Here is a 22,500-nt window from a genome sequence, read left to right as displayed (position 1 = left end):
TTTTTCATTTTACCTACTTATATCTCTTTTAACACTACACTAATATTATTTATTTAACATATTCTCTATTAAAATATTATTATTTTTATTTTATTTTTTCCTGGGGAGAGAGAGAGGGAGAGAGAAAGAGAACAATTAATAAAATAATATACACATGATGAATAGTGCTTAGGTATATTTACCTATTCACTATTCATGGATGAATTTACCTAGACTTTTACCTAATTTGTTGCAATGCTCATTTGGGGATTTTGCTGAGGTAAAATAGCTAATTTTACCTCTTTTGATAAACTTGCCTCTTATTAGTTGTGAAAGAAAAAAGTAATAGCTAAATTAGAATGGTAAACTATTCATAAGGTATTTTACCAAAATCATTGGTGTACATGCTCCACTTCCAAACAAAGCCTTATAGCTTGGGTTCCAATATCCATTAGGAAGGCGACCAAGCAATCCCTTTTACTCGCAAGCTTAATTTACCCGCTCCTCTCGACTCTCTCTCATCTTTCGATTCTCCATACTTATTGGTAGTCTAGTCCAGTAACAAATCTCAGGTGCGAGCTCTCCATCTCTCTAACCTAAGATCCATCTCTTTTTATTCCACTTAGAAACCCTAAATACTGGCATCATTCACTGTTTACTGGACTACTCTGCATGCTTCAGGGTTTTTTTTTGCGTCATGCTTTTGATTTTGGACTAATAATTTTGACTGCTTGTTTCTGTATGTTCTGTTGATACATAATTGTCTGATTACCTCTTCAAAAAAAAAAATTTGTCTGATTGCGGTGCGTCTGACGCAGGATTCTTAATAGGGGGACCAAATAACATGCAGTGTTCTAAAAAAAAGGAATTAATCTGCGATGATTAATCGCCTAATTGCTATGCGCCGATTAATCGCCAATTACTAATTGATATGGGCCGATTAATTGCCGATTACTATCTCCGATTACTGGGCCTTGAAGCTTGAAGGTCCATTAATCGCCGATTACTGATTAGTATGGGCCGATTAATCCCCGATTACCGATTGATATGGGCCGATTGATCGTCGATTACTAGGCCTCGAAGCTCGAAGGTGACCTACCACCCGAATAGTGCCTAGCGACTTTTAGAACATTGCAATTAACAACAAAATCTCATCCTTGAAAAATATTAATTGTAGAGAAATGTATGCGAAAAAGCAAAAAATAAAATAAAATTTGAATATCGTGAAGTACATTTCTACCTTGCATACATCAAAAAAAGACCAAAGTGAATTGCGTAAGTACACATTTTAGAAGAAAACGAGTGGTATACATTTTTTCAAGGGAAAAGCAATGCGAGAATTTTGACGTGGGCTTGTGATGTGGGGGCCCTTCTTCATAACTTCTACAAAAAAATACCGGAAATATGGTAGAATTAATGGGATAATTGGGATGTATGCAAGGACCCGGATCCCTCTTGCACCCCCCATGGGACCGCCCCCGTCTGATTGTCTTGCCTTCATTGTTCTGATGGTGCTGAAAACTCATGGCTTTGAAATCACTTGTAACTAGGGCTGTAAATGAACCGAATCGAGCCGAACCCTGTTAAGTTCGGCTCGGGTTCGTTAAGGTATGAGTTTGGCTCGGGTTCGATTCGAGCCTGAACAACTTAGCTCGAGTTCGGCTCGTTAAAATTTTTCAAGGCTCGGGTTCGACTCGATTGGGTTCGTTAAGATATGAGTTCGGCTCGAGTTCAGCTCGGGTTCGATTCGAACTTGAACATCTTGGCTCGAGTTTGGCTCGTTAAACTCAAATGAATCGAGCCGAGCCGAATCTAAGCTCGAATTGAGCTCGTCAAGACTCAGGTTTGATTCGGCTCAGCTCATTAAACTCAAACGAATCCAAACTCTCTAATTGATCGTATAGAATTTGGGAGAAAGATAAGTATTGAATAATATATACAACCTTAAAATTTTTTACATTTACAAATAGACCCCTATTGAATTATTAATTAAATTTAAGTATAGGTTCGCGAACCTAACCGAGTTGAATACCGTTAGGCTCAGGTTCAGCTCATTTACGGAACAAGCCTAGAATTGAGATTCAGGTTCAGTTCGTTTAGCAGACGAATCGAACTCGAATGAGCTCTTACCGAACCGAGCGTCGAACAGTTCGCGAATGGCTCAGTTCATTTACAGCCCTACTTGTAACTATAATCAGCCGGCTCAAGCATAAGGCAAGTTGAGCCTTTGCTTAGGCCTCAAGTTTTTGGAGGCCCCAAATTTTCTTATAAGAATAGCACAACCCATATTAAACACATTGTTGTTTATGCTTAAAGGGTCCAACAAATCCAAAAAAATAGATATATTTATACAGCACTCATAATTATTCCTTGTGTAGAAACTTTTTTGAAAGTATTCGGTCTATTGACCAATGCCACAAATTGTCGAGTGGATTAATTGATTAAACCGATTTGTTAGCAAAATTTGAGTGCAAAGATCTACTAGTAATGTTAGGTCCTAAAAGTATAGAGAGTTGATAATGAATCAGTGAATACAATAGTTTCCAATAGGACCAGTAAGATAGATGAAAAGCCCCATTTTAAAGATGTAGTATGAAACTATGTGAAATTATATTGAAGTGTGGAAAATTGTGTTTGGACACTAAATTTCTTTGGCATTATTTTCACTTAACTACCACCTTTTTAGCATTACTGATATTCAGGCTATTATCCATTTGTGAAGTTTACGTCCAGTTTCAAGTATATCCTGTTCTATTTATACGGAATTACCACTAATGATGACATAAAGTGAGAGGACTACAAAGAATTTGATAGAAGTTAATAGGATTTAACATATGGATTTTGAAATCTATCAATTTTTAGCTAGATTTCAAAATCCAAAATCCACATATTCCAACAGAACCTTGTAGAGAATGTCGTACTTTTTATAGGTAATTGGAAGTTGTATGGATAAAATCCGAAGAGTCTAAAACAGGATTTTACTTAAATTTTCTCTCACTTCAGTTTTGTGACCTAGGCTTTTCAGCCTTGCTCTATTTACTTGGAACGGGAGAGGGTGGAGAAAAGCCAAGACAAGCTATGGAGGAGAGTTCTTGCAAACGTCAATGCGAGCCATGGAGGGTCCTTGAATTCTACAGTGGCATTGGTGGCATGGTATTTCTAACAACCCTATCTGTCTTTTTAGGTATATAATTCTATATGCATGGATTAGTTCACATGTTTAAGTACTTGTATGCTTGTGTGTTTACTGTTTAGCTTTAACTGCTTCTTTGGTTGCTGTTTTGGTGTCAGAGGTACTCGATCATGAAGGCTGGTGTGAATGCCATGATAGTGGAAGCTTTTGACATAAACGATTTAGCAAATGATGTTTATGAGTACAATTTTGGTCACCGACCCTGCCAGGTATATTGTTTTCTACCCCATTAACTCTTGAAGATACCACAACTCGCATTTGATATTTAACTTATTGAGTTTCACTCACAGACACATGTCAGTATATATAAGCTATGTTTGTCCGAGTTCCAGCGTAGAGTACTAGTTATTAAGGGTGAATCACTTGCTGAAAGTTGGGACAACCGTAGCAACAATATGCAGCTGTCATGAGTTAATTAGGTTAGTTAGTTGTAACATCCCTAGCAACAATATGCAGCTGTCATGAGTTAATTAGGTTAGTTATTAATGGCAAGGGAGTTTGTTATATTGAGCTTGAGTTCTCTGGATTTTATGGATTAGATATATGCTATAGCTAATTGATGAGTGCAAAATGAAAGGGAGCAATTTTTTTGCCACTCTTTCTCTCTAACCTTCATTCTTTCTGTTTATTGTTGAGGCCTTTGTGCCTGATAAATATTTCAGGGAGAGAAGATAGTGATTTTCTTTAAATTGATGGAACTCGTTCAAAGAGATGGTCCGAACCTATGTAGCACGGACACTTCGTCGGAGGTCCCAGACGGGCCATACCGGTGTCAGGCACTTGTTGGACACCGACACTCTCCCGGCACGTGTCTGACACTCGTATTCAAAGTGTCCTATGTTTTATCTATGTTTTCTGTTTGGACACTCCGATGACACTTTAAAAATGCTTCGGACACTCTCGGATAACAAGGCGCGGGGTGGATTAAAAAATAGTAGGATCTAGTTAAAACTTAGGGAAGTCATATTTTTTGTGTGACGGATGATGGTTTATTGGTTAGAAATGCACACAAATGATCAAATGCTTTTAGTCAAAATACTTATATGAATGATACGATGATCAGAACCTTTTTTTTTTTTTTTTTAAAACTTTTTCTTCATATGTTAGTATACATATATGCCTTTTAAAACGTGTCCCCTAACGTGTTGCGTCCTCCAATTTTTGAAAATTCGCGTGTCGAAGTGTCGATATCGTGTCACGTGTCCATGTTGGCGCTACATAGTTTCGAACTCTGGAAGACAACAACTATCGTAGACAACGCTGATCAGCTACCCTGCCAAATGCCCATTTTGCGAAAAGTAACTAAAGAAATAGTATATCATAAATTCAGTTGTGTTGATCTTATTTCTTTCTGTAGCTGTACTTAAACAGAAGAGTTACTAGTTTTGTGCTATAATTTGGATTTTTGATGGTCTATGAGAAGATTTTAGGAAAAAACACGTGTAACGAAAGTTCGTTACTAGGTATTTGGCATGGATGAAGCAATAGTCTCATAGGAATTGCATATGACATGGTATGGCATGTCAATCCAATTATTCATGTGCCTACCCTCTCCTCCCTACCCCAACTGTGAAGTGAAAGGTTCGGGGGTTATTACTTGAGGCAAGGGCTGGCTTGGGGTATAAATAAACAAACTTGATGTGGGTAGTGGTTGGAATCAATCCTTAAAATTCTTGAAAATAACCAAACTTGACATGGGCAGTGGGTGGAATCAGTCCTTAAAATTCTTGAAAATAACCCTGTGCTGATGTCAAACCCACCCATCTGCATATTTGGTTCATTTCTTACTGATGTCTTATAATTACTCAGCTGTTTTGTTCTTTTCCAATCGGGAGAATTGTCTTATCCAGAAAGAAAATTGGAAGTTCATTTTTTACCTTAAGCTAATGTGACAAGCATTGAGTATACAACAACGAGATCTACAGGTGACATGCATTTTGTGTATATATCTGCCTCCCAGTCCTGAACAGTATGCCTATATTTACTTAAGATCAGCCTTTTTAGGTTTCTTTTTCTATTGTTTTCTTTGCGTCCTCTGTTCATCTCAGCAATTATATGCTGGATTACAGGTCCCACCTGAATCAAGCAGTAGTTTGTTGTTTGGCCGCTGTTGGCTAGGAAATTCGGATTGCCTATTATTACAGTTGACAAGTTCATTTATTAGGAGCTCTGAAATGTGTTAAGGCCAATATTCTGTTTTTCTAAGCATAGGGTAACATTCAAACCTTGAGTGCTGCTGATCTTGACAGCTATTGTGCTCAAGCATGGCTTCTCTCTCCTCCTTGCCAACCATACACGCGACAAGGTGAATCTTTTTCCTCTACTTGTTATTTATGATTTTATGGAAAATTATCTCAAACTTTGGTTCCTTAGGTCTTCAAAAGGGCTCAGCTGATGCTCGGGCATCTTCTTTCCTGAAAATTCTTGAACTTATACCAAAATCTTCACAACCTCCTCTCATGATATTTGTGGAGAATGTTGTTGGGTTTGAGGTATGTGTGCAACACTAAAACTCTAGAAACGAATTCAGTTCCATGTCCATATATCCATTACTCCGTAAGTTAATTTCTTAATCGTTTTATTTCCACTTTTTTAACTGTATGGAAATGCAGACCTCCGATACTCATAGTATAATGATTGAGATGTTGGCAAAAGCTGCTTTTGTTACACAGGAATTCATTCTGAGCCCATTGCAGTTTGGTGTCCCATATTCTAGGCCACGTTACTTCTGCCTGGTAGCTCTCTCTCTCTCTCTCTCTCTCTCTGTGGGTGTCTATCTATGTGTGTGTGTGGGTCCTCGACATTTTTGTTAGAGCTTGCCCCATATTGGTAAATTATAATCTACAAAATTAGCTCGAGCATGACCTATCTCTAACTATTACCAATTGGTTTGTAGTTTGATGCTTTAAGAAAGTTGGTTTTTGTGCTGATTCTGAGATTTTCCTAACCTGTGTTTCAGAGTTGAGGGTATCTTTGGCAAGTTTCAAGTTCTTGGGAAGTGGGTTTTGTCAGTGCATGGCTGGTTGGTGCGTCATGTATTAGGTCCTTATTTACAGCTCTTAGTTGGTCTAGAAGGGGTTTGAGAAATGAATGCTTAAGTTTCTATTTTGTATAATGCATCCTGTATGAAGATGATCTGGACATGGATGGCAAAAAGCAAACATTCTCTTTCACAATTATGCATTTATTAATCCAATGGAGACCAACATGCGCATCGAGTGGTCAATATGAAAACCAATTAACTGGTAACACTAGCATACAAGAAGTTGAGAAAAGCTTAAATAAGGACCTAATAACATGACACAGCAACCAGCCATCCATAGTGTGGTATAAAAATCAGGTGTAATTTTCTATATCCTGTATGATTGGGTAATATCTCCGATACTAAAGAGAAAAATATGTAGATAATTCTCAACAGCTTTTTAAGCTTTCCAGAATTGTTTGTTGCCATTGTAAGATTTAAGTAATTTAAGTTCGAAGGCTTGGACATTTGAGTGATGCTAGATGCTCTTTTTTCTTTCCCGTGCCCTTTGGTTTTCTGCAGTTCTGAGCCTTATGAAGCCGAAAATCTGTTAAACCTCCTTTTATACATAGCACAACGTTGCAGAAGCCTAATCGATCTCTTCTTCAATCATATAGACTACATGTAGAAAACAGAGCAAGCAAAAGCCAATAAGAAAACCAAAATATGGAAAAGCTGCTCTTGGCAAATACTTTTCACTGCACCTGGACGAGGACCTTTTCTTCTTTGACTGGATGTCTGACTGATTGATGGCTATTTCACCAATATAAGCCAGAGATTGTTATTTGTTTTCTATTTCCATGCAAATATATATTATTTGGACTTCAGAAGGATGTTGTACCATGGTGGGGTAGATTAACATCTAACATGAGTATTTACACTGCAGGCCAAAAGAAACCCTTCTTCCTTTCAATGTCCACTCTTCAACAACCAGCTGCTTTGGGCCCCAGGTCCATTACTTGACAATGATGCAAACAATATGGTTAACGAATGTAAGCAACCTCAGGAGAGTTACGATCAGTGGCTTCCAGCTTGCGAGCCCTTGGAAAATTTTCTTGAGTTTAAGAATCATACCAACCAAGTGGAAATGAGTTCTTCCTTCAAGCTAACAACCATTGTTTCTATAGAAGTTTCTGAAGGTGATGAAGGAAATGGGTCTGACTTTACCAGTGCAAGCCAATACTTCGTACCTTTGAGCTTGATAAAGAGATGGGGAGCTGCGATGGGTATCCTAGTTTTTTTCTTCTGATCGCTGATAGAATACTCAAAAATTCATATTGTTTGAACGCACACGGCTCCTTGTGAAGCTTTTCCTAAACTAGTATAGATATTGTCTATCCTGATTCGAAGCGCTGCTGTTGTTTTACGAAAAGCTACTATCGATATGTTAAGGGTACTGGCTCGCTTTTGGCAACTGTCCAGGTAAGCTGTCTTTGCGAACCCCTTACTTACAAGATTGAATGCCTCTCTTTTTATACATGTGAGGAAATTATGCAGCTCTACACAATATATCTATTGCATTCTTTGCTTGTAGGCCTGATATGTATAGGATCACTACTTTGTTAAGTTGGACCATTCTTTGTGTAGATACCCACAACCCACGTGCGAAATTTATGGCTACCCTACTCTCTGCGTGTGGTTTGTGTGTCTCTCACTGGAAGTTGATTTATATTGCACAATTATGCTGAAGATCTTGTCTTTCTTGGTCTGGACTATATAGATTCATAATCAACTGATGGTGGGCAACCATGCCATGAACTACCACAGGAACATACCTTCTGTATTACAATATTTACCTTTTTTATGACGCAGCATATTTGTGGCAGTACTTTGAATTTGTCTGAAGCTACATGCTATATAACTGAGCATCTCCAATTGGATGACTAAAGAGTAGTTTTCGGTAAAAGTGGGACCCCTTTATTGAGTATTGTTAAAGCATCTGACTCAAAACCAATTAGCAATGAGTGGAGAGGAGATAATTAACCGATGTGGGACCAACTACAACACTCCCCGCACATGCAACCCCTGACTCGCAAGTGGAGAGGTAAACAAACGACCCATAACACATGGATCACAACAAACAATGGTGCACTTATGGCACAAATAAGGGGGAACAAATTCTCAGAAACTCTAGCTCTGATTCCATGTTAAAGCATCCAACTCAAAACTAATTAGCAATGAGTGGAGAAGTTGCCTAGGCTCGTATACTAATTTTGGAGGAGATCATTAACCTATGTGGGACAAACTCCAACAAGTAATAATTAGTTTTAGGTTATAGAGTGAATAAATTTCCAATGGGATGGCTAAAAATATGTACTAAGTTACATGGGACCCACTTTTTATGTGTTTAAATGTATTACATAAAATTGATTTTTAAAAAACACATTAAAGAGAGAGGTTTCTATCTTTTCTCTCTCTCTCTCTCTCTCTCTCTCTCTCTCTCTCTCTCTCTCCTATATATATATATATATATCTATAAGTGGATGGCCAAATCTATGGAGTCACTTATAGATCGAGAAGTTTATAGCCCACTTTATCTAGTCCATTGGGGAGAATTTTGGACCCATTTGCTAGCTAAATTTTTTGCAAGTCACTAATGTGTGTCTTTATAGTGTCCATTGGAGATGCTTAAGTGGGATTTATATAATTGCAGATCTCATGCTATATCTGTGACGTCCATATTAGATTGGTCTGATACTGTAGCACATTTGTCCTCTCTAGCCAGTCAAAGGCTAAGAGATTTCAAGTCCAGAGTTTTTGTTTTTTTTTTTTGTTCATATCATTGAACAATTATGGGGCAAACCTTGGCCACCATGGACCTAGCTCTGCAGGGTAAACCCTGGATACAAGTAACCACCCACAACACGCCATCATGGGCTAAATCAAGGCGTTGCCAGCAAAAGCTGGACATAAGACTTACGGACCTACCTAATTTGTTGAAAATTGTAATTCCCACTTGCACAATAATATAGCTTTCGATTTGTTCACTTATTTTGGAAGGTAAAGTTTGGCATTCCTAATCAGACTCGTATCTCTAGATGTATTTTAGTATTTGTGGATATCAAAAGGACGTTATTGTGTGGCAGATTTGATTCTGCTAGTTAACTTCGTCGAAGCCAATCTGTTGCTTCACTAGATCGTTGAACAAATTAGGAACATTTAATTGGATGGTGTATATCACCTGATCAGGTGACTTGACATTGTTATGCTACTCTAAGATCTAGGATGTTGCCAAACTAACCAAATAAAACTAAGCCTAATGTCTCAACTAATTGGGTTCGGCTACGCCTACATTAATCTTGGTTTGCCATTATGCTATGTCAAGCCCTAGAACTTCTTTGAGATTTGATAAAAAAATTTCCCCCTTTCCTATGGTGACGTCCCAAGCCAATTTCGGCCTTCCCATAGTCCTCTCATTTGCCAATATTTTCATTTCTAGTTCTCTCTCTCCTACCCACATATCCATTTTACCATTCCGATCTCAGCTCCACTCATTGTTTTGTTTACATGTTATTCTTAGTTGTCTTATCCCGTATAACATTGTAGGTTGCCATCCTTACTAAATACTAATAAGGAAAAATTGTTAACAAAGCCGTGCACTTTTTAGTATCTCATAGTTGACGAGGTTAATTTTCCGCCGGTTTATGCCTACCTTTTCTAAGTGCCATTAGGATCAGGGTAGTTTAAGTGCTATTGGAAGCTTTGAATGTATGCATAACTGATATTTGCCTTGTAAAGGTCTTCATAACTGTTGGAATTTGTCCCACGTCGGTTATTTATCACCTTGAAAACTAGTATATGAGCCTGGGTGGCTTCTCCCCTCATTGCCAATTGGTTTTGAGTTGCATGCTCTAACATGGTATCAGAGCTAGCGTTTTGGAGAGTTTGTTCCCCTTGTTTGTGCCGTAAGTGAACCATTGTTTGTTGTGTGGATCGTTTGTTTACCTCTCAACACTTCCCTCAAAGCACGTGCAACCGCCGACTCCGACATGTAGTGGTCAACAAAGGATCCGAAAACATACGGATCACAATGAAACAAAGTGCAACTACAGCAGCACAAACAAAGGGGAAAAGCCTCTAAAAACCTAGCTCTGATACCATGTTAAAACATCCAACTCAAAACCAATTGGCCATGAATGGAGAGGCTGCCCAGGCTAATATACTAGTTTTGGAGGAGATAATTAATCGATGTGGGACAAACTTCAACAATAACCAAAGGCACCTTGGATGGTTGGCTATTTGTGTGATGGATAGGCAGTGAACATGAGAATCATCCTAACTGGTGTTGATTGGATCGGTGAACTGGTTGATGTACTTTTTGTTGGGGACGTAGGAGAATGATCAGAGGTAGAAAGTGTGGAATGTTTTGATTTTATGCTGCATGTAATGCATGTGAGCCCAAAGGAATTGACAGTTATTGGTTGAAGATAGATGTCAGTCCATCCTTGATACCGTTCTTGCTAATTTTGTGGTCATACTTTTGGGTAGTTTGCAAGTTGTGCATGTGTTTTCCCATCCCCTTTGCTTACATGATTATCATTTTATTTACTAAAATAATTGGATGTGCAGCCAAAGACAGAGTCTGAAGCATCTTCATTGGAGGAGCGACACTTACGATATTTTACCCCGAGGGAGGTAGGTTGATTTTAAGTAAATTTCTTGAGGAGCTTTTGGTTTATTATTGTCGGCTATTTGTCACGCATTCTCAGGAGGTTATTTCTTTGGCTAATAGGTTGCCAATCTGCATTCTTTCCCGAAGGATTTCCGCTTTCCTCCACGAATAAGCATTCGACAACGGTACATTATCTATTCATAGGATATATCTTTTTGGAATTTAGGGTGTTTGATCATGTTGTTTTATGGGGTTATATCAAATAAGGAAATCTGGTTGAGAAAAGCCTAATGATTTTCTGGATTATTCCCTGCTTTTACTTGAATTATCTGAAACACTAATTTGAAAACTTGGAAGCTGCCAATCCTCTATGTAGCATCATGTAAAACCTCTTGTTATCCTCATTTTCAATTGAATTGGATGAAGATTTAATTCTGTAGATCCTTTCTCTTGTGCATCCCATCCTGGTAGTAGAATTCTGCAATCTTTTATGGGTCTTGCTAACCACCACCTATCAGGCCTTGGATAACATGAACATAACCAAACCAAACCAAACCAAATCAAGCCTTATGTCCCAATCATTTGGGGTCGGCTACATGAATCTTTTTCCTCCATTGAGCTCTGTCAAATAATGCCAAATAAGTTATGATTTGAATACACATCTCATGAATATCAATACACATCCACGGATATTAATACACTTTTTTCGGATGTCAATGCATGTTTTGCACATTAGACAACGCCTAGTGGGTGGTGGTTAGTGTTTTCCATCTTCTGTCTTCTTATGCATGAACTGTAAGGCTGTGTTTGGATAAAATATTTTGGAGGGATTTGCTGAGAGAAAAGAACTGGTATGGGAAACACACTTAGAGTATGTGAAGGTAAAAATCACTTGCATTTCTTTTCTGACCACAATCCCTTCAAAATCCTTGATCCAAGCATGACCTAAAGGATTAGGGTTTCTATATGCCGATGAGATTGTAACTTGGTGGTGGTTCTTTGCAGTTATGCATTGTTGGGGAACAGCTTGAGTGTAGCTGTGGTTGCTCCATTGCTTGGGTATCTATTCACTGAGCCGTCGTGATTATCCTAGTCAGAAGCTCTACGGATGCACTGGCGAAAAACATGAATACATGTGAACGAAGTAATCAAATTTTGACCTGACCTTTGGAGTTTCTTACCGTTGAGGCAGGTGTGAAGTCTAAATGATCGAAAGCTCAGACTTTCACAGCTGTCATTTGGGGCAGAGTAAGAATTAAGTCATGCTAGCAAATGAACGATGCATGAGGTTGCTACTCAAAAGGAGTAGTTTGTGCAAGTGTTCGTTGAATGACACCATTGTAGGATTTAATTTGATAGGTTTTTGACAGTCTTATGGAATGATACGTCAATACGGTGAGTTATCGAATGGCACATAAATCCAGGCTCGTGAAAAGAATTTCATTTTTTTTTTTTGATAGGCACATGAAAACAATTTCTTTTTGAATAAACTTGAATCGTTTTCTCTGATCATGGCTCACCTGGTGACCTAGATTTTATGTGTCATTAACAACTTTGGTGGCGACCAATTTCAACATCCTATTAACTTATTAAGAAATGGCGGGGGAAGGTGATGGAATTTCGGGCGCGACGACCCCTTGCCAGAATGAAAATCATACTCAACTCCATTCAAAATAGAGAAGAACACTCCAATCATATTTCATTTTGGAGAACGAAAAAAAATAATCTAATAGGAGTATCATTTTTCCCAAACGTAGAAACTTATTTTATCATAAAAACCTCTTCATATTTAACCTTTACTTTTTGTTATACGCCTTTAACTTATTTGAAATGAAATATCTATCGTGTGAGTCTCATATCTATCGTATAATTTCAAAAAAAGAAAGGAAAATTCAAGGGATGCTTATGGAGGTGCATAGATTCTGCCGTCTGGTGTGTGAGTTCCAGTTCCACATCTATTACGTGAGACTCATGTCTATGAGTCTATTGTATAATTCCAAAAAAATATGAAAATCCAAGGAATACTAATGGAAGTGCATAGATCCTGCTGTCCGGTGTGTTAGTTCCACATCTACCACGTGAGACTCGTGTCCACCCTATAATTCCAAAAACATTTATGGATGGTCCTGTGCGCCTTTGTTTGTGCATTTGTTTGTGTCCATACCATTGTTGTTTCAAATAAATACTCGGTACGCAATAAATACAGAGAATTGCTCTGGATGTGGTTGGATAAAAAAAAAAATTGTCTATATTTGTACTCCCTTCGTCTCCATGTAATAGTCTATATTAGGAGTTCGTACTAATTTTTAATTGATTATATCTTCTAATATATAATATTTTATGTAATTTTAAAAACATTATCGTTTAGAACTAATCAAGATCTATCACAGATCCATACAAAATATAAAATTCATTACCAATTTAAAGGTATAATTATTTTTTAATCTAGTCAGAATAGAAAAATGATATTCGCGCTTCATTTTTTACTGATGGCACTCCACTTTGTTCATAAAGTTACTTCACGTCAAAATTGGAGCGCGTGGAGCGCGAAAATCAGTTTAGAAAAAGATTATTAAAATATTTTCACCTTTTCCCCAATAAAAAATGTAAATCCATGTTTATATCGTCGTTTGACCATTAGGGTTTAACGTTTTTAGCCTTGCAAGGTTTTTGTGAAGAAGTAGGCTCTCTGTTTCCCACCTGAAATTAGAGAGAGAGATGAGAACCAGGTTCAGTCCATCCTCTGTCGCCCCATTCCTGTTTCGTTCTCACACCACACACAGATTCCTCTCCTCATCTTCCACCTTTAGCCGAAACCAAACCTTAGAACCAGAGGCTCCTGAGGATTTCGACGGTAGCACTTCAGAAACTGAACTCACAGCCCCCAGTGGGTCACCCAGGTACGAATTCGACCAACCCATTTCAAAAAGTTCTCATCTTGACCAGACCCATGTGATAGAACTCCTGTTAACCCATAGGAAAAACCCTAATTCGGCCTTGAGATACTTCAAATGGGCCAAGAAACAACGCGGTTTCGTCCACTCCATCGACCCATTTTGTGTTTTGCTCCACATACTAATGGATTCGCCGAACCATCACCGAATTGCTCATACTATGCTTAATCGATACATTGCGGGGGATTCAGGTCCCTCTGCTTGTGTTCTGGTTGATCACTTGGTTGAATGGTTGAGAAAGTGTGAGTTCAAATCAGATTCGCGGGTTTTTAATTATTTGATGAATAGTTATGTCAGAGCTTGTAAATTCAGAGATGCTATTGATTGCTTTGATAGAGTAGTTGAGAGCGGCATAGAGCCTTGGGTTCAGTATATAAATATTCTTTTAACTGCACTTGTTCGAAGGAACATGACTGTTGAAGCACGGGGTTTGTACAGTAATGTTGTGTTGAGGGGAATTAATTACGATGGAGTTACTATAGACTTAATGATGCGTGCGTGTTTGAAGGAGGAAAAATTTGACGAGGCAGTACGGTGCTTTAGGGAAGCTAAGGCTAGTGGCCTTATGCTGGATGCAGTTGCATATGGTACTGCTATTCGGGCCTTTTGTAGTAAACTCAATTCAATTGTGGCATGCGAGTTGTTGAATGAGATGAGGAAAATGGGGTGGGTTCCTTCTGAGGGTACATTTACTGGTGTAATTGGAGCTTGTGTGAAGCAAGGGAACATGGTGGATGCTTTAAAACTGAAGGATGAAATGGTTAGTTGTGGAAAGCCAATGAATTTGGTAGTTGCAACGTGCTTGATGAAGGGGTATTACATGGCAGGTGATTTGGATAGTGCTTTGAATTTGTTTGATGAGATTGTTCAAGATGGACTTATGCCAAACAAGGTCACTTACTCAGTTCTGATTGAAGGATGCTGTAGGAATGAAAACATGGAGAAGGCATCCGAATTATACACCCAAATGAAACTTGCAGGTATCCAGCCAAACGTCTATAATGTGAATTCATTGATACGGGGATATTTGAGAGCTCGGATGTGGGAAGAGGCATCCAAGTGGTTTGATGAGGCGGTTGAGTGTGGGATTGCCAACGTCTTTACTTACAATAACATGATATTCTGGCTCTGCAAAGAGGGTCAGGTTGATGAAGCCTGCAGTCTATGGCATTTGATGATGAATAAGGGAGTGAAACCAAGCATAGTTTCTCACAACAATCTGATACTTGGTCACTGCAGAAAAGGGAATATGGATTTGGCGTCGTCTCTATATTCGGATATGCTGGAAGTAGGTTTGAAAGCTAATGTAATCACGTACACTATTTTAATTGATGGATATTTTAAGAAAGGTGACACTGAACAAGCACTTGGTGTATTTGATCAGATGGTGAAGTTGGGAATTGCCCCCACTGACTTCACATACAATACCATCATCAGTGGGTTATGTAAAGCTGGCTGCACATCTGATGCAATGGATATGCTGAAAACTTTTGTGGAGAAAGGCTTTATCCCCCTCTGTATGTCTTACAATATCATTATAGATGGTTATATCAAAGAGGGCGCCATCACCTCTGCATTGTCTGTTTACAGAGAGATGTGTGAATGTGGGGTTTCCCCCAACGTTGTCACTTACACCAGTTTGATTGACGGGTTTTGCAAAAGCAAAAATATTGATCTAGCTTTGAAAATGCGGAATGAGATGAGAAACAAGGGTCTTGAATTGGATGTCACTGCTTACAGCGCACTCATCGATGGATTTTGCAAAAGAAGAGACATGGAAAACGCTCGTGAACTCTTCAATGAACTTCTTGAAGTTGGTTTATCTCCCAATGGAGTTGTTTATAATAGTATGATCAGTGGATTCAGAAACTTAAATAACATGGAAGAAGCTCTTGCCCTGTTTAAGAAGATGACCAATGAGGGGATCCCATGTGATCTGGTAACATACACTACGTTAATAGATGGTTTGCTGAAAGAGGGGAAGATAGTCTCTGCATCGGAATTGTATAGTGAGATGCTTGGAAAGGGCATTTCGCCTGACGACATCACATATACTGTCCTGGTTCATGGTCTTTGTAATAAAGGTCAACTTGAGAATGCACACAAGGTATTGGAAGAAATGGATCGGAAGAATATGACTCCCAATGTTCTTGTTTATAACACATTGATTGCTGGATACTTCAAGGAGGGGAATTTGCAAGAAGCTTTTAGGTTGCATGATGAGATGCTTGACAGAGGTCTTGTGCCTGATGATACAACTTATGATATTCTTGTAAGTGGAAAGTTTAGAGGGAATAACTTCCATATTGGGACTTCAAGCTCCTAGATAACCAGTAAAATGGATTAATTTGGTATGCGGGTGTGATACAAAATATCACTGGAGTTCATTCTCGTGTCTGTTGTAATGGCGGAAAATGATTTTTGAGCTAGCTCCATCTGATTGAGAAACAAGGTTTGCTATGGTTTTGCTGCTCTTTCTAAGGAGGTAATAGTTATTTCTCACCTTCTTATATTACCACTGAATTTTTCACACTCTGGTGGGCTTATGTATGACTTGCATATCTTCTTTGTTTCATGTATCTTCTAGGTGATTTGCTTTTGTCCCCTCACTGGATCATCGAGAGCAAAACACCATTGGCATGTGCACTGCCAACTTTTACTGGATCTTGTCCTTTACAGGTACAAATCATAACTTTCCGGTGGTTTTACTTCTTTTTTTTTTTTTTTTGTGAACGGCAAAATGAAATTTTATAATATTTGAAACTGTTATGAAGACTAAATGAACAAGGATTTGACGGCATCATATCCCTAAATCTAAGAATAATAAATCCCTAAATCTAAGAACAATCATGTTCCCAAGAGTGGTTTTACTACTACTGTTCATTCATGTGGGGTTTGTTTGATTGTGTCCATTCATGACACCTTTGTTAGCGTGGAGAAAATATGCTTCTTTATTGTTGTCGTTTGAGTTTCAATGACATTTTGGCATAGTATAATTTACAAGTTTCAGAACTATAATGACTAATCGTTGAATGATGTTATCTGCACTTTGTTGGAAAGCAATTTGAACAGTTGGGATTGTGGATTATTGCCATCTTTGATGGTTTGGATTTAGTAGAACCCTTTTAAGGGCCAGTGGGGAATTGATGAATGTGTACCAGAGATGTACAGACTGCAGAGAGTAGAGAGCACTTTGATCTTAAACATGCTTAACCGTCAAAATAATTTCAGTTCCGTGACAGCAGGCACAATCAGATGGAAGAAACATGCTAGGTTCAATCCCACCTTCTTGAGGGGATGTGCAAGCTACAAGAAAACAAAAAGTAACATAGGACATATTAGGTTACTTGGGCCTACTGTTGCCCAGGGTTTAAATCGTCCATATGTAATTCCCGATTTGCCTGTTTTCTTTTTTCCATGCTCTTGGAACTCAGGAATAGGTTTGCAGTCTTTTTTGCTAGGGAGTTGGCTGTGTCCATTACTCATGTTTTATTCCAATTAGGCAGAACAGCCAAAAGCAAGAACTGTGACTGGGGTTGCGAATTAAAAAATGATAAGCGGAATTAGGGTTGCCAATTCGAACTGTGGTGCCAATTTTGTGTTCTATGACGACCTTATCTCTTACTCATGTTTGGGCTCCAATTTTCTCATGTTTTATTTCTGCTTTCTACCAGCCTAGATATGTTCCGTTCTTGTAGATATCTTTTACATTGCTGAATGCTTTCTGCGGCAAGTTGATGAGTCGGTGACCATGGTTCATGACTTAGCTTGACGTCATTTTTTTTTGCTGATAACATTGACCTTTAATGTCAGGCCTGAAGGCTTTCTGGGACTCGGTCTACTTCGCTAAATGGAAGCGGGGTTTCGCATAATGGTTTCAAAAGTAAGAGAGGCCTGAATATTTTCCGAAATCCTAGGAGATGACAGTGTATTTGTTAGAAACCTTAGGAGAGGTTAGTGTAATTTGTCGTTTTCATTGTTGTTTTCCAGAGCTCTTGTAATCCATTGCACAAAAAGTATAGGAATAATAATAGAAGATGTTTCAAGGAGTGTATCATCTTTGTTAGTATCAGTTCTTGTAGTATCGAGCAACCTGAATGAAAATTTCTAAGAAGCACGAACACAATTATGGATTATGGATGGATACAAACATGTGACACGACTATTGTACAAGAGTTAAATTAATATGTATAATTACATTTTTTAATTGTTCTTAATATGAATATTGTCTTAGGAAAATACTCGGAACAAATGGAAACAACACTAACTTGGCACATACTAGTAGTAAATGAGACCCAACACTGTTTTTACGCGATTCAGAGATGATCCACTGGAAAGACAATTTATGCGGCCCGGACATCCGAATTATCAAAAAATGACAAGTTTGTTTCTCATTTGTGCTTTACATAAGATTTATGTTATGATCTGCACGTCTCACTTGAGATACGTGTTTCCAACATGTCACATAAGCTTTGAAATTTTATTGTATCCAACTGGCGTATCACACGGGGCGGAGCCAGGATCACTAAACAATAGGATCAAGCCCTTAGCAATATTTGGTCAAATGATGAATCTTGGAATTTTTGTTGGTCCCTTCGCGACAACTTTGAAAGATCTGTACGGTCTATTCTAAATAAACATTACATTTTATATACATACATTTGAGAAATTTCGGAACTGCGTAGGGATAAGTGACCCCACTTGGCACATTGTGGCTGTCATATACCTTGCCTGCAGGGCCGGCTTATGGCCAAGGCCGGGGAAGATAGCGCTTCCAGCCCTCCAAAAAAGTTAAAAGCGAGGGCCTTCAAAATTTTATGATCTTATATATATAGACACACACACACACACACACTTTAAATTTAGGAGCCCCAAATTGCACTGCTCTCCTTTACACAAATTAGGCTCAATTGAAATTTAGGAGCCACAAAATAGGCCCAAATGATGGAATCACTCATTAGTAACACTAAGGCGTTAAAAAAAAGAAGAAGAAACGGTTGGAGCCTGGAAGGTATTTTCAGTTCAGTGAGTGCAAAGTACTCATATAGGCCCTATCTCCTATGTTACCATCTATGTTGGATTATCAAATTTTTTATAGTTAGAGGGAATTAGAAAGAAAAAGAACTCCTAAAAGAAAAGTTGCGCAGCCGATTAAAAAAGAAGAAGAAAGAAACGCAGACGCTTGAGGAGTTGAATGGGAGGGAAGATATAGGGAAGTCTCATTCAAGAGGTTCGCTTCCGGCCTCTAAAATTTACGAGCCGGCCTTGCTTGCCTGTCTTTCATGAAAGGGTGGTGCAGTGGTATTTTTTTTTTTTTTTAAAGGAAACCTGCATACACAGGAAGTGAAACAACAACATTGATCAAGCACTACAACAAAAGTCTCTTCAACAAAAGTCACTTTCCATAGCGGGCGAAAAACGCTATGGTATGTTATAGACAACATTCTTCGGAACACTGTGTTGGTCCATGCTATTAAAAGTCTTGATTTTGTATACATTCATCTCCCGCTATGATTAAAATATTTTATAGCGTTCTTTGCCCGTTATGGTTAAACAGTTTTTCACAGCATTCATAGCCCGCTATGGTTACACACAACACAAGTTGGCTTCAGGTTGGACTAGTTTAGCAGAAGTTAGATTGGTTTTGAGATAAGAATGATTACACCCAAACCCTGAGGTGGCATGCACGGTAGAGGATTCTCCCTTTTTTGAGTGGGCTTAGACATACGGGTAAACATGCACGTCAGGTGCATACACCCTTGAATAAGGCATCCTTGGAATTTGAGTCAAGTCCATCGTGGGTCCGGCTTAGAACACTCTCTTCAATCATGGCTCGGAAAAAATAATAATTTCAATCACATTTCAATGTTCGGGATCGTTCATAGTTTTTTTCCACTAAGAGCATTAAGCATACCAAAAATCAGTTTGATTAATTAGCGTTTGATATGATTTCGAAACAGATTTATATTGCGAAAATTTTAGAAAGAGGTTTTGTTCCAATGTTGCAATCTTATACTTATTTTGCAAGATTATGTGTTCCAAAATCATATCTAATGATGTACAATAAACTTGATTTTTGCCATACTTCATGTTCTCAATGAGCAAAATAAAATGAACTGTTTTTAATAAAACTTTTGTTGCCTATGAAGAAAAATTAACTGTTTCGATCATTAACGTGAGATCGTAAAAAAAAATTTAGGAGCCGAAAAATTGGAGAGGAGTGGCTAGTGATGCATCGACTTGGACAAATAAGTCGCGCCTATACATCCTGCCTGTTGTGCTAGGGTGCGAGCGAGTAGAGAAATGGTTGAACAGAACGGGGTGCCATTTAGATTTGTGGTTTAGGGTATGAGGATTCTATATGGGGAGATCCTAGAAGAAAATAACGTTTTGATAGTACGTGTTATCGAACCTATCTTGTTTCGCTAAAATAAAGTTTTGATATAAAGTTCGCATATAACTGTATTATGAAAAACTGTTTGGATCAAGCACTTTTCAGTCATATTTTAAGATAATTTCTCGCGATGACCCTTAAAATCACGTTCTGAACATATTGAACGATTCGGATCATCAAAATTTGATAGAAAAATATGAAGTCTGCACTTAAACTAAGTAGGGGATCCCTCATAAGAGACTGTATAAACTTCTAATGAGGGATCACTCATTTTGTTAAAATACAGATCTCATAATTCCCGATCAAATTTTGATGATCCGAGCCGTTCAATGTGATCAGAACGTGATTATAAAGGCCCCTGTGATAAATTAACAAAAATCATGACTGAGAAGTGTTTGATCTGAGCAGTTTTTATTGAAAGATTGGACATAGCTAGGAATTTTGTTATGTTTTTTTTCTTGGTAATACTGGGTGTTTCGGGTCCGCTTGTGCATCTCTCAAACTAATCCCTACAATTTATCTCACAGCCTTTTTACACGCTTACACATGAAGTGAGATGACCCAAAGAATAGTTGTTAGGATGGGGAATCATACCTGGAATTTTGTTATGCTAGGTTTTGAAATATTGATTTGTCAAGAAGAAAATGAAAGGAAATGAAAGCACTTTTAATGCCAATTTTTTTTTGTCATACGGTATACATCAGCGGGGGTTAGCAGGATGTTAGTATGTTAGTCAACGGAGGTTCAAAAGCTATCCATAGCCCTGAGCGGCTCAGGCTAAGCCCCAAACCTGCTCCCCGTGAGATTTGAACTCAAGTCACCACTAAGGAGAAAAATGAGACAACCAACTTGACAAGCTTGATTTCTCACACAAACGATAAAAGGTAGAAGCTAGGCTCTGTTTGTTTCCAAAAGTCAAATTTCGTATCACAATGTTTTTGGTTCCAAAAAACTTTTTCTTTATTTTGATTAAAAAAATTTACTTTATACGTAAAAGTGAATAACTATGCATTTATGCTTGCTTGTTTTACTAGACTGGAAATAAATCTCTCTTATAATGTTTCTTGATAGACTTGCCAAAAGAAAAGGATAATGCGTGAATCATGCCTTGGAAAATAACTGAGTTTTGATTAGCAACGTATACAACAACTAGTGTTTGCCCGTGCCTACGGCACTACGCACCTCGGTTAGAATTGTCTGTGCCTAAGGCACTTAGTGACTCAAACACTAAATCGATTCATTAGTGTGTAGTATGTGATCCTCTTCTTAGTGGCACGAAAGAGAATTAAACGGTGCTTACGGCACTCCCCAACTAAACTTTTAAGCTAACTACAAAGAACTACAGTATCAATTTGCGTATAGGGTTTTGGAATTGGAAGATGGGTGACATTTGTGCAATTACTACAAAGAATGAGGGCACTTACATTAATTATATTTGCAAAGTTCCTTACCAACTATTGGATCAAATGAATCTCTGTCATTCTTTCAACTTGTGTTGTGTGATTCCCACACCTTTATGTTTTATTAGATAGATTTTATGAGTAATCAATTTAAAGAAAATTAATTCTGATTTTTGAAGATTACAAAATAAAGATATGGATTCCATCCCTAAAATGGGGAGGATCTGACTTATCAAATAGGATCACGGATTATCAAAGCTATGTAATTGGTTTTGCGGTGCCAATTATTGGGCACTTCTAGAGTATCATGTGGCATTGACATGTGGTCCATAAATAAAAGAGCGTCACCGCAAAATATAGGTTACTTCTTGTCTCTTCTTACTAACTACGTAAGCGAATGAAAATGTCTCCACTGCATTATTTGACAATGCGTAAATAGTTGCGACGATACTCCGAAAATGCTAAATAATTAGTCGTGAAACAACGTGCGGCCGGGTTTGTAGCTATAGGTATCCATCATCATCAATAAAATGATCTCTTTCATTTAATAAGTATATATAAACGATTATTATCCTCTACTCTCCTCAATCGGAGATAGTTATTAATCTTTAAAGATGCCTTCTTAAAAAAACTTCGAAGATGATTACAATTTGCAAACATTAAAGTCCGGGACTGATCAAGGCACAACGACATCAGAACAAGGAGCATTTTTTCCGACAATCATATACCGTCAGGACCCAAAGAAAGTTGGCAAGAGGCCAACCAAAATCCATCAATAAGTCCGAAACTACAACGGAAGGAACCAAACTACTAAACCTATTTGAAATGATCGAATTTATCTATTTTGTAAAAGTGGGTTTGATGGATTGGATTCCATGTGGCAGAATCCATTTTCATGATTTTTTACGCGGTTAATGTTCTTGGTCATGAATTTTAAAAATGGACA

General features: G+C 38.1%; 2 protein-coding genes across 6 annotated transcripts; both read left to right on the top strand.

Moving 5' to 3' along the window:
• Positions 1–405: 405 nt before the first annotated feature.
• Positions 406–12,313, top strand: LOC131316009 (tRNA (cytosine(38)-C(5))-methyltransferase 2). Of its 5 annotated transcripts, none has more exons than XM_058345272.1 (11): positions 406–551; positions 2,996–3,132; positions 3,271–3,381; positions 5,384–5,477; positions 5,546–5,664; positions 5,785–5,907; positions 7,081–7,420; positions 7,522–7,616; positions 10,764–10,829; positions 10,927–10,991; positions 11,812–12,313. In XM_058345272.1, exons 2-11 carry the CDS (start codon positions 3,058–3,060, stop codon positions 11,888–11,890), a joined length of 1,167 nt encoding a protein of 388 aa, XP_058201255.1. In that variant the 5' UTR covers positions 406–551; positions 2,996–3,057; the 3' UTR covers positions 11,891–12,313. The 5 variants fall into 5 exon arrangements, with proteins under 5 accessions (XP_058201255.1, XP_058201256.1, XP_058201258.1 ...); XM_058345273.1 differs by having other exon boundaries at positions 420–551; positions 2,983–3,132; XM_058345275.1 differs by lacking the exon at positions 406–551 and having other exon boundaries at positions 5,422–5,477.
• A 1,136-nt stretch (positions 12,314–13,449) lies between these two features.
• LOC131316006 (pentatricopeptide repeat-containing protein At3g54980, mitochondrial) lies at positions 13,450–17,894 on the top strand. Its single transcript, XM_058345268.1, has 3 exons — positions 13,450–16,245; positions 16,348–16,439; positions 17,574–17,894. Exon 1 carries the CDS (start codon positions 13,525–13,527, stop codon positions 16,084–16,086), a length of 2,562 nt encoding a protein of 853 aa, XP_058201251.1. The 5' UTR covers positions 13,450–13,524; the 3' UTR covers positions 16,087–16,245; positions 16,348–16,439; positions 17,574–17,894.
• Positions 17,895–22,500: the final 4,606 nt, after the last annotated feature.

The sequence above is a fragment of the Rhododendron vialii genome, chromosome 2a (genome assembly GCF_030253575.1).
Source record: "Rhododendron vialii isolate Sample 1 chromosome 2a, ASM3025357v1".
Lineage (NCBI taxonomy): Eukaryota > Viridiplantae > Streptophyta > Magnoliopsida > Ericales > Ericaceae > Rhododendron > Rhododendron vialii.
The sequence above is the reverse complement of the archived record's forward strand: the minus strand, read 5'-3'. Positions and strand labels throughout refer to the sequence as shown.